Here is a 13,080-nt window from a genome sequence, read left to right as displayed (position 1 = left end):
CCTGACTTTTTCCTGTGCATTCTGAACATCTTTAGATTTAGTTTCACTTTTTAATGTATGCTGTAGCATAATATGTAGAACAAGCTCTAGTCTAGAAGGATACCTTTTATTTTTCTCAAACCCTTCTTCCAAGGAGCAAAAAGCAACCTAGATGGTAACCCCTTTTTATAATTACAGCAACCCTTTTGGGTAGGATAGATGGGGGGCTGGGGAATCCAAGAAAAGCAGTAAACCTTGAAGCAGAGTGAAGATTTGAACTCTGTACTCTCTAACCACAGTACTCCACTGGCATTCTCATTTCTTTGTGTCTTCCACCCTCAGAGAGGCTAGCTATTGTACTCCAATGGGAACTCAGGTGCAAATATTTGAAAAACACTGCCAGCAGCTATTTTCGTCCTGATTATGGTGATTTGGATCCAGCCAAGGTTCATCTGCTGCCTGCCCACCTGGCAAAAGAGGAAGATGGGGAGATGGTGGTGGCAGTACCATCTGATGTACAGGCAGGCAGCAGACTTTCTGAAGATATGCAAATGGTATGCAATTAATCTGTCCTCCAGTTCAGTGTGCTTCTCAGATGGTCGGTAATATTTTACAGCTTAACCACCTCTCCCATAAATAACTTTATGGATGTAAATAGTTTGAAGTTTTACCTAATGTTCATGTGTCTGATTCCTATTTAATCGCTAGCATTATCATAATGGTATTACTGCATTAGCTTAGATCTGTTACAGAAATATTTAAGTATTGTTTATACAGCTGGGTTCCTGTTATACATTTGCTCAAGTGCTCAAGTTAATGGTTTTTAGCTAATGCACCCTTGGAGAAGGAAAAATGGGGATTTTGGAGCCCATTTCAGACTGACTGCACAGTTAGATTTTAGATTTTAGATTTGGGAAACCCATTCCTACAGTATTATTCCAACAGCATAATGATGCGGGCAATTTTATTTTTCAGTCCCTAATTATCCCTATTTTTTCAGTTCCTGCTTATGAGCTGATATCCTTATCAAGATATCCACCCTGCCTGCAAGGTTTCATTTCTGGTCTATCACCACCAGCTCAGATCCTATTAATGCATATGTGAAATTAGAATTTTCTGCCTCAAATGTGCATCATTTACAGTGAGTTTCATTGTTCCAGTTACAGATAGGTAGCCGTGTTGGTCTGCCATAGTCAAAATAAAAAATATCCTTCCAGTAGCACCTTAAAGACCAACTAAGTTAGTTCTTGGTATGAGCTTTCGTGTGCATGCACACTTCTTCAGATACACACTCATACCAAGAACTAACTTAGTTGGTCTTTAAGGTGCTACTAGAAGTGAGTTTCATTGTGCCATTTTACTGCCCATTCACCTCAATTTGGAGAGATTCTTTTAGAGCTCCTTGTAATCTTTCTTTTTGTTTTGTTTTAAACACCCTGAATGATTTGGTAGCATCAGCATAGTCCGCACCTCACTGTTTACCCCATACTCCAGATCATTTATAAGGAATAGATTCTCAGAAGACTCCACTTCCTACACACTTTCATTGGGAGAACTGTCCATTCTTTGCTTCTCATTCCCAGCTTTCTCTCATCAGCTGAGAAAGATATCAAAGACAATAATTTTAAAGAAATGATATGGCAGCTGAGTTGGCAAAATTAACTGGGAAAATTTGGAACCAGCAAGACCAGACTTTCCTGAAAGATTGGAAGAAATTTATGATATATTATATTTGAAAGACAACTGTAATCGCTTGTAGGGTTGCAAGAAGTTTTGTAAAGAAAACTATATGAATTATTGCGAAAAAGGACTAAGAAGGAGTTTGTTTAGGATTTGGATTTAGCAATAACTATTAAAATAAAATGCAAAATCAGAAAGAGAGTTAGAAAACCATTAGTCGAGGTTGACAGAAGTCTTAGGCTGTGATAGCCAAAGGTTTGTTATGTTGTATAAGATGGGGTGTTATGTTTGGAAAACATGTGATTATATATATATATATGAAGAAATGATATGGCAAAGATACGGTTTTCAGAGAATTCACATTAAAGCAACTGATTAAATTTCATATTTTAGCTAATAAGACTTACAGCCTATAGTTAAGATGATACATACATGTTTTTCTTCACTGGCACCTTTTAATACAATACATTCATGGCTGCAAGTATATTAAAGCTATTTTGGGTTTGATCTTTGAAGGTAATGAGAGTTCTTTACAATGGGGACATTCAGTAGAGAAGATCCATCTCCTATTAATACATAGGAGCATACAAAGTTAATAGGGCATTGATGTTTTTATTATCCTTTGCTCATCATACTTGTACAACTCTGTTATGCAGTGTTAGCAAGATAATAAAGGCTAACCTCAGTAATACAACTCTTCTCCCCATTTTGTCTGATGGCGCCTACAATAAGCTACTTTTATCCTTGGGCACATTTTAACAACCTAATAAATAAAATTGGGAAGCTCCATCATTCAGTATATTGGAAGAAAGCAGGCAGGTTCTGTTATCCCCAAAGAGGTTTTGCTAATATTTTGCTCAACTGATATAGCCATCGCCAGTGGAAATGCCCTAAACACATCTTAGAATTTCGGTTACCTCCCTAGAAGGGAGGTTAACAGCTTTTTATACCTTTGAGTTCACAAAGCAGCCAGGCAGTTGATGAGTTTTTCAGAAAAGGGCTGCCACTGAAGCATATGTGATTTTCCACCCACTTTCCCCCTTGAAATGCTATCGTGCCAAATCCCCAAACAATTTTTTGAACTCAGGTGTTTAAAAGGCCATTTAAAGATTCTGGAGGGGAACCACCTGCAAATCACACCCTTCTGGAAAAAAAGTAGGACACGTCTTCACTCTGGGTCCATATTGTTTATAAAGAAGGGAAACCTCCCAGTTTTGTTTCATAAATTATGTGGTGGAAATAAATCTGACCACTTTGCTTATCCAGGAAATGTTCCATGCTAGAGAAATCCTTAAACTTGCACCATCTCAAAATTTAAAATATCACTTTTAGCCGCTTTTTTGCATTGATTTAAACTCACACACAAATAATTTCCTTTCCCTTTTTTTCCTGTAAGTAAAATGTCGGTTGGCAAAGGAGAAACTGTGCTGGACATGAAGTTATGGATAAGGTGTTCAAGTGAGGCCATCCATTTTGGTTTCCAAGCTTTCACTATCTTCAGAGAGGTGTTTTCTGTCAAGAGAGCAAAAGGCATCTTCTAAATAACTTGGATAGAGTACAATTATAGTAATTGCAAAATAAATATGGCCATCCTGCATAGAGCATAGTACATTGAACACATAGCATGAATCAAGCTCAGGTTAATATTTGCCAGCCTAAGTTTATCTTGCTTTTCCATACTCTTAGAAGAGAAATAGGGGTCTCAAATTGAAGTTCCTGTGCAGAATTTTAGGCCGGAAAAAGCCACAGCTTCTTTTTAAATTTCAATGGAAGAGTAATTTATTTCAATTAAATCCTAGAAGTGGCATATAGCTTTTGTCTTGTTTTTAATGCAAAAGAATGGCTGTTTCCCCTAAAATCGTTTCATCCAAGAGGAGTTGCAAACCCAGAATGAGAAATACAAAAGATGATGCTTTTCAGCAGGCTAACATAACTGCTGGCAAACTATCCAAAGTTGTATACTTTTGTTTCAAAACGGGTATAGAAACAGACATTTCTATGGCAAGATAGCTGATTGCCGCAGATGAGAAGTAAGGACATGCAACTGCCATTTTGAATCTCTTTTTGGGGAGGCGAGGGGTGCAGTAAAACATATTATGGACTGCTACTTCTAAAATTATTTGATGCTGCTTTGATAAAATATATTCAAGGACTGGTAAGATAGTTTGAGAGAGCCTCAGTCTTTGAAACTTGTTTAGTTCTTACACAGTTTAATCACATTTTCAAGGTGCAGTCCTTGGGAGGGTAGCCCAGGGCACACAAGATTCTGTGACTCTGTCTTCACATGCCAACCAGGAGGTCTGCCTACAGAGGCCTCTTCAATGCAGTTGCGGAAATTTCCAATGGCAGAAAGAGGGCAGGAAGTGTTTAGGTGCACACTGAGGCAAGTTTGGATCCCAAACCCTTCGCATTCCCGTGACATGCCACTGGAGGGGGGAGGGGGGAGTAGAGAAAGCCAATACTCCAGTTGGGGAACAAAATTTCATTTCTATTGCATCAATGGAGAGAAAAGCCCTTTTACCAAAAAAGGGGGGGTGTCAATGAAGTTCAGTGAAACTTACTCACACATAGGTTTGTATAGGAATGAAGTCCAAAGAAAGGAGAAGATGGGGAGTAAATCTAGATTTCCCTCCCACCTTCTACCCTGTGCAATGACCCTGGGAATCTGGTTGTTCTTCTGCCTCGGTTTCACCCTTCCTCACTTGGATTGCTGTGTCAAAAATGTAGCTGCCCAAATAAATGCCACACAATGCAGCATAAGCTAACAGAAGTTACTGGGGCTCGGTAGATAGTGCATCCAGAGTTGTGTTAGCCTCTGTGTGTGTTGGCAAAGGCCACACAACCTTTCATCACAAGTTCCCCTTATTTGTCACTAATTAGAATACGTTTGAGGGCAGACTAAGTATTGCACCTCACAATCTTACCTAGCAAGAAAACAGTTCAGTATTGCAAAGCCACCTAAAAGTTCGCACCACCGGAAGTGCAATACTTACATTTTGTAAACCCAGGCTTTCCATTTTTTCCCTATATTTCTTTTTAATGCAGCTGGTCGTTACAATGGTGATGATCAACATAACGGCAAATATAGACAGAGACGAGGCAACTGCTATCACAACTGTGTCCTGTGTGGATCCCTTCTGCTCGCATTTTTCTCCCACATACCACCAATCTGCACCTACAGGGCATCTGCAAAGCATGGCAGTGGTTAAAACAAATTACAAACACAATTCAACATACCCCACCCCCAAATGAAGCTCACAGGTCAGAAACCCCCCATTCTAAGCTAAATGGACCACAATATTTTTCACCCAGAAGTGAAGAACCTGTGGGTCCCCATAGCTGAAGTTACAAAACTGCACACAGTATCATGGAACTACAGAAAGGCATTTTTATACAGTGGTACCTCTGGTTGCGAACGGGATCCGTTCTGGAGGCCCGTTCGCAACCTGAAAAGCCCGCAACCTGAAGCGCCATATCTGCACAGGTGCGCAGCGCAATTTGGTGTTTGTGCACATGTGCGAAGCGCGAATTAGTGCTCCTGTGTATGCACGAGTGGCGAAACCCAGAAGTAACCCTTTTCGGTACTTCCGGGTCTCCGTGGGACACAACCTGAAAAAACGTAACATGAAGCAAACGTAACATGAGGTATGACTGTATTGGCTGCTGGAATGTTCAGTCCAGCTTTAAATAATACGGACCACAGAATGTGCTCTCCACCATGAGCCCAGCACATCTTTCCTGGTGAATTAGGTAAAGGTAAAGGTACCCCTGCCCATACGGGCCAGTCTTGCCAGACTCTAGGGTTGTGCGCTCATCTCACTCTATAGGCCGGGAGCCAGCGCTGTCCGCAGACACTTCCGGGTCACGTGGCCAGCATGACGAAGCTGCTCCGGCGAACCGGCACCAGAGCAGCACACGGAACGCCATTTACCTTCCCGCTATAAAGCGGTCCCTATTTATCTACTTGCACCCGGGGGTGCTTTCGAGCTGCTAGGTTGGCAGGCGCAGGGACCGAGCAACGGGAGCGCACCCCGCCGCGGGGATTCGAACCGCCGACCTTCTGATCAGCAAGTCCTAGGCACTGAGGTTTTACCCACAGCGCCACCCGCGTCCTCCTGGTGAATTAGCACTCATATTAGTGTATGTATGTGAGGTTAGGATCCATAGGTGTCAACTTTCAGATTTGAAAATAAGGGATCAGCAGCCTCACCTGTCCCGGGGACAGTCTACGGGATATCTAACAATCCGGGATAGCAGCGGGAAATGGCGCTGGAATAAGGGAATTTCCCGCAAAAAAAGGGAAGGTAGATAGCTATGTTGGGATCTCCTATCCTACCTGGCATCTCCTTATGTTGGCATGCACTGCCTGTTGGTGTATAACCCAGTTAAGCATGCTTAAAGCCTGTCTAATTTCTGGGAACTGTAGGGAAAAAATACATAGGCATTCCTTCCAAGCCCATCCTGGATGGAGGGAGAAGCTGGCAAAAACAGATGAGCATGGAGGCCTAAAAAAAATTAACCTCCATGCAACAAACCCACAGACACAAACCTGGACTGAATACCGTTAGTAAAGGTAAAGGGACCCCTGACCATTAGGTCCAGTCGTGACCGACTCTGGGGTTGCGGCGCTCATCTCGCTTTATTGGCCGAGGGAGCCGGCATTTGTCTGCAGACAGCTTCTGGGTCATGTGGCCAGCATGACTAAGCCACTTCTGGCAAACCAGAGCAGCACACGGAAATGCCGTTTACCTTCCCGCCGGAGCGGTACCTATTTATCTACTTGCACTTTGACGTGCTTTCGAACTGCTAGGTTGGCAGGAGCAGGGACCGAACAACGGGAGCTCACCCTGTCGCGGGGATTCGAACCGCCAACCTTCTGATCAGCAAGTCCTAGGCTCTGTGGTTTAACCCACAGCGCCACCTGCTGTGTACCCTTGAATACCGTCACTTGTTGTTAAAAACAGCTAAAGGAACATAGCAGATTATTAGTGACAAATGTGGAATGTGCACAACTGAAGTTCAGTTCTAAATATCCTCTGTGGGAGTACCACAAGATGAAGATCTCGGGTTCTCTCACCCCCACTTCACACTGGATTTTAAAAATAAAAGATTGCGAAACACGATGCCTCCCTAGAAGGAATTCCACAATGATGAACACTTAAGAAGACATTGCTTACCTGCAAACAGGCTTCCCCTCTTCAAGAATGCAGATTCCACCATTTTGACAACCATAGGCCTCACACACACTAGTGGCTGTAGTTGGAGTGATGGCTGTAGAATTTGGCTGAGTTGATATTAAATGTGATATATCTGAGGTGAATAAATGAGGCAAAACAAATTCTTGCAGCTTAACCAATATATCTTAAAGTATTTGGTGCTATTAATTTTATTAAATTAGGTTTGGGGCTCAGAGGTTTAGAGATCTTTTGTTTATAAGCTTAATGGCAAAGGAACAATCATTTTCCTGTTATAAAACAATTTGAAATTAACTAACTATGAGTGATGTATAACTGCTTTTTGGAATAAATCTTAACCTGTGATTTTTGCTTAGATACATAAAGGTGTAATACAGAATAATACTTCAGCATTATGAAAATGGGTTGCAGCAAATGTCACATGCTCCATCCTTCTTCTCTGGAGCAGCCATGAGGAAGAGTTGGAAAGCTTCCAGTTTTAAACTAGTCACATTATGCCTGAATCCAGATAAACTGTCATGTGTCTCAACTATGGCTAGTCAGAAAAAGCCACCTCTAAACCTTTGTTTATGCAGTTGGTTTCTTAAAATAAAGGATAGTAAATATTAACTACAGTTTGGGGTTTGGAAGTAACACTGTGTTTAATTGAAAAGTGAAGGCTTCTAAACTTCTCACAGCTGCTCAGGGGAAGGAGAGGGGAGACACTGAATGTTTAAGTCCCAGCCTTCCCCAGGTTCATTGACAAAAGGCCTCTGAGCAGCTATATCAGTTAAACTAGAGAAATATTACAAAAGTTGCAAGTTCCAATATGTGGCAGCTGCCATAAAGGTTGATCCATTTGCCTTTCGTAAAAATTAACGCCTCCAGATGTTGGAACTCTGCATATTCAAATGACTGCCTGTCTAAGCAGCTCAGCATACATTTTGCAAAACATTTCAACCAGTAGCCATCAGCAGATTCATAAGCAATCAGGGCCCACCTTCTAGTCTCAACTCTTAAGTGTGAGAGAAGAAAATATGCAGAATTATTTGTTTTAGGGAGACTCCCATTGACTATCATGGGATTACTTCTGCTGAATCTTTGATACTAACAACATCACTCATAGCAAAACCCACATACCTTCCACTGTTGTAAGAATGAAAATACTATCCTCTTTAACAAACTCACGACTTTCAAGCCTTTGTTGTGTTATAAAGGAACTGAATTCAGTTGCAGGACCTCTCATGAATTCAGTGCCATTAGGAAAAGTAGCGACTATTCCTACTTTGTCTGGTCTATCATATACTGTGAAAGAAGAAAAAATTAGTAAAGCTAATATTTTTGGTAGAAAAGGGGTTCAGCAAAATATGAAATGATACTAACTATATACCTTTTTTCCAGCAAAATAAGAAAAAAAAAAGAATGACTCAAGATTCTTGTGTAAGCAGGAAGACAATGTGACTCAATTCACTCTTGTAGGCTGTGAACATCAAGACGCAATGACTATCTAAGCTGGGCTGTCACTTCCAACAGGGGCAGGAAAACTATGTAGCCTGGGCAATACTAAAAAGTCCAAAGATAACCTTCTGGATGGGCACTGGCTGTGAGGATTTCCACTGAATTACCAGCTGCGCAAAAAAGTTACCAACCTCTAAAAACATTTCAGTTCCAACCCACTAGGTCTACTGCTTGAAGACCACAAAACATTTAGAGAGGGAAGGTTTGGCATCTCCATTATTCATCTTCCTGTTCCAGAGGTTCCCTCTACTGTCATCATTACCCAATTGGCTTTGTCTTGAGTCTCAGAGGAGCAATTCAAACAATAGACTGTAAGCGTCCTTATTGCCCACTGTTGATCTCTTACTGCCATTTTTATCTCATCCTAAGGAGCAACCTAGCAGTTCAAAAGCACATCAAAGTGCAAGTAGATAAATAAGTACCGCTCTGGAGGGGAAGGTAAACAGCGTTTCCGTGCGCTGTTCTGGTTTCGCCAGATGCGACTTAGTCATGCTGGCCAATGACCTGTAAAAACTGTCTGCGGACAAACGTTGGCTCCCTCGGCCAGTAAAGCGAGATGAGAGCCGCAACCCCAGAGGAATTCACAACTGGACTTAACTGTCAGGGGTCCTTTACCTTTAAGGAGCAAGCGGAGGCCCTCCAGATACTGAGGCCCAAAGGAACCATTGGCCAGCTTTGAACAAAATGGAAAAAACCTGGATATCTCACGTTTTGTGTTTTAAAAACAAAATGTTTTGCTATCAGCGTCCAGAGACTCTTCAGTCCTACAATAACTGCACCCTGCTGCAGATAAGTATATGTGAAAGGAAATGTAGTGCAGAGTAGGGAAATGCTGGCTTTATGTAATCCTGCCTTACCTTGTCCCCACCCATCACCATTAAGGTCTAGACCAGTGAGGTTATTATTACTGGCATCTGACAAATATACTTGATTTATGCCAGAGGTGGCCTCCACATGTAGACTACAACTCCCATGAGTGCACTTATACTAAGGAGTCAACACACATGCCTTTGCTACCTCAGGGGAAATAAAGGATTTTTACTACTTTTCAAGGAATGGAGCTGAAAGAGGAATGTGAATTCCATGAGGGAAGAAAAATGGACTGGAGAGCAAAAAGTTTACCAGAGGATTATGGAACACATATATATTAAAAAATAAAGAGTGGAGAATGATGACAGCCACTATATACCATATTTTCCCATGTATAACATGCCCCCTATTTTGGGGGACTCAAAATTAAAAAAATGGGAGGGGAAGAGATTGCCCCTGTGTATAAGACTACCCCCCCTTTTTAACATTATTTTTTAGTAAAAAAAACCAAACACCTAGCCTTATACACAAAAAAGTATGGTATTTCACAGTGTCTACACAAGGAGGTAATCAGCTCAACTTTTTTTTAATATAGATTATTTTGTTTTGTGTTATCTGGTCTGGGGGCAGTTTCTCATGCACCTTAGGAATTTTAATACACTACTGTTGGTGAAAGAAAGAGAAATTTTAAGGCATTATTGAAGCATATATATATATAACCATAACCATTAGGGTAAACTGATCCAAGTATTAACCTACCTAGTTGGCTTGGGTCTGTAGTTATACTCCTTTGATTTGACATACGTTGGCGGATGTCTGGATGTTGATCAAGCAGAAGCACTGTAGCTTGTTGCCATGCACAAGGCCACTGCAACTGGCCATCATTTGCACCAGAGATCAAGTGCAAATGTATGTGTAAATTAAATGAACTGGTGGGGAGCAAACCAATCTGAAATGCATACCCTTTGGGAGAGTAAAAGGGTGGACTATATTGTATTGTAGCGCTTGAAAGCACCTGAGTGAAATTTCTTATATGCCAAACATGGTGAGGGCACTGAGTTTCTGACAGGTTGATATCATCAATGGAAAGGCCTCCATTAGATGCATCGGATCCTTTTATGCCTTCAAATACTACTCGGAATTTACTTGCAACATTTAAAGACACATGGTGTAACTCCCAGTAGCCTGCAGGTGAACCTGGAAAAGAATAATGAGGTGCATTATATTGACAACATATTTCAATGTTAAACAAACAGATTTTCACATTCCCCATGAAATTTAAAAGGGGTTAAGTGTTGAACAGTTCATTTAGTCATTCATATTTGTGTACTTGAGTTTTATGCAGGACCTATCCTTAAAGACTTTTCAGTGCTTCCCCTGACGCAGACTCTCCTGATTGTGATGGATCACAGGAAACATCACTTCACAGATGGATAGACTCCCTACTGTCTACTGGCCAGATCTCAATCTACTGGTTTTTAAATGTAATATATTTAACAGTTTAGGCTCGAAATACAATTTAAAAGTCCATCACTACAGTGTCACATTATAATTTCAGATCAAGACTTCCATGGATCAATACGGGCCTCCTTTTTGTGGGGCAGGGGCAAGAGAAATCCATTAAAAACACTACGGAGAACCCAGACCAAAGAATAAAATACTTGTGGTCTCAGAACTTTTCTTGTCAAATGTGAAATATTAAACTCTAGCATAGTAAACTGGTGTCTGGTCTTTACAGCTTCAAACTCTACATTTTTTAATTGACTTCCATTAAAAAAAAAACACCTCCACATCAAAAACTTGATGTTATGGAATGAGGAATGTGGCTTAATCTTCTCTCTGTCACGCTAGCCTTCTATACAGAGGAACTTTTTGTTATTTTTTAACGGAGGAGTATGCAATAATTTGAGCCCCCACCTGCAGTCTAAAGTGATACAGAGCAGGCACAGATTTACTGCCCCAGTGTTAACTAGAACAAGAGCATATACATACTAAAAATAATGCTTTCATACCTTGTATCGTTTTCACAAGCCTTTGGGTACCATTGGGGCTTGCATCAGTGTATTCCTTGACTAAAACATTCAGCTGATCACTTTCGCTTCCGCTGTTGTAATAATAGAATTGTAGGCACTGGAAACCTCTCTTGGGATATAGAAATCGGCTCTCTAAAACCGCTCGATCTGACACACTTCCAGCACTGGTGTTAAAATGCATAAAGTAGCCAGTCTCTGTCAAGGAGAAAGAGAGAGGAGGGAAACTTTTAGAACTTCTTCACCCTCCATACACTGGCATGGAACCCCCTGGAACTGTTGATGCTTAATGTCCCTCAGTCAAAGCAACATTTTACCATCTAGTGATTGGCTACAGTAAACCCTAAAATTTTGAGTGCGCTTTAGAGAAAGCACGGGTGCACATCACCCCAATCTCTGAGCAGTGTGAGATTCCAGGGTTCCTGGCGCTTACTCAGGGTTCGTGTTTCCTTCAGAATGTGGCACAATGGAGACTCTGGTGTCTTTATGATGTATGGCTTATTTACACATATATGCAACCTGAGCCTACAATGGAGGGGTTCACAGGATTAACACCACAAGAGGGCCTTGCTTCCCCCATAGCTGCAGCCTTGGATTTAAACAGGAATCAAACATTGCTGTCTCTCTCTGTCTTCTCAGCTTGCTGATTTGCTTCTAGCTCACATCACTCTATCTCAAATCTGGTTTTGTCTTTCTAACCAGCTGTGATTTGGGGGATAGGCCCCACCCATTTGCCATCTTGCACAGATCCACTTCCCTTGTTACCTTAGAAACCCAGAACTTAGTGAGTCTCCTGAGCCCTGTCCAGGTGTGTTTGTTTTGCTGGCAGACAAACTGGCTAAGTTTTAGAGTTTCTACTTGGGTGTCTGTTCTTGCACCTTTGAACTGTAGCTGATTCTTGTGTGGTAAGTGCAGAAGCACAAATTCCTGTTCTGTGTGCTCTTTTTCTGCACTCCCAGTTCCATCAGACTCTGCCTAGCAAAGCCTTGCTGGAAAGAGGCAAGTCTTTTTCAGTCTTCTTTCTGGATTTATGCTAAGCATTCCCCACTTCTCCTTCCTGCTGTTAGGACAGGAAGGAAAGGAACAACCCTCTCTTCACCTTGCTGCCTTCTTCTTATCCATTTTCCAACTTCTACTTTTCCATTCTCCTCCCATGCAAAATGAAACATCACTGTGCAACTTCCTTGGCCTGCCATAGTTTCACACACACCTCTCCTCCAGAACAACTTTCAGAATTAAATTACCATTTTCAAATATTTTTAAAAATAAATCCCCAATTCTTGAAAAACTCTAGTCTTGCCTCTGTTGCTCCCCTGTGTATCTTATGAGGGCACTTCACTATCCAGGCTCCAACCCACATTTATGCATGTTGTTCTCCAGCATATTTTGGTAAACATTCTAGTTTATGGAACAGCTCTATGGAAGGGGCAACATCCTGTCTTCCCACAAGAACCAAGGTCACAGTGGGAAATGGCTCCCCCAGCCATTCAAGTTCTGAAAACAGCTTAATTCCCTTAACATGGAAAAGTAGGTTGCAGACATGTATAGAGATACGACTTGAAATAATACGGTAAACATTCTAATTATCTAACAGGCTTGGTTAACAACGCAATAGCAATTTATCAGCAAGTTAGTGAGGTTATGAAGATCAGATACATCCACAGAAAATACTTATCTAAGAGATAAGAAGAATTGCTGTACATTACCTTGGCAGATTCCAACATAGGTGTGATCCGTTTGTGGTCCACTAGGAACCTGGGTCATGCGCTGCCAGTCAGCATTATCTTCTGTACTTTGAATCATGCCACACACGTTTTCAAATTCAAAACTGCACGTCTCCATAAAGCTTAAAGACGAAGCTACCAGCATTAAAAAAACAGAGCAGATAC

The 13,080-nt window shown here is 41.4% G+C and overlaps 1 protein-coding gene across 2 annotated transcripts in view; it reads right to left on the bottom strand.

Annotated features, from left to right (window-relative positions):
- Window positions 1-1,473: 1,473 nt before the first annotated feature.
- Window positions 1,474-13,080, bottom strand: part of MEP1B (meprin A subunit beta) — a 35,276-nt gene continuing 23,669 nt past the window's right edge. For both annotated transcript variants that reach the window (XM_082234815.1, XM_082234814.1), the window contains exons 9-15: window positions 12,898-13,050; window positions 11,174-11,389; window positions 9,921-10,358; window positions 7,974-8,138; window positions 6,837-6,969; window positions 4,653-4,845; window positions 1,474-3,171 (exon numbers count right to left, since the gene is read on the bottom strand). In XM_082234815.1, coding sequence (XP_082090941.1) covers window positions 3,157-3,171; window positions 4,653-4,845; window positions 6,837-6,969; window positions 7,974-8,138; window positions 9,921-10,358; window positions 11,174-11,389; window positions 12,898-13,050 — 1,313 coding nt within the window. In that variant the 3' untranslated portion in view covers window positions 1,474-3,156. The remainder of the gene's footprint in view (window positions 3,172-4,652; window positions 4,846-6,836; window positions 6,970-7,973; window positions 8,139-9,920; window positions 10,359-11,173; window positions 11,390-12,897; window positions 13,051-13,080) is intronic.

The sequence above is a fragment of the Podarcis vaucheri genome, assembly GCF_965113315.1.
Source record: "Podarcis vaucheri genome assembly, chromosome: 8".
Lineage (NCBI taxonomy): Eukaryota > Metazoa > Chordata > Lepidosauria > Squamata > Lacertidae > Podarcis > Podarcis vaucheri.
The sequence above is the reverse complement of the archived record's forward strand: the minus strand, read 5'-3'. Positions and strand labels throughout refer to the sequence as shown.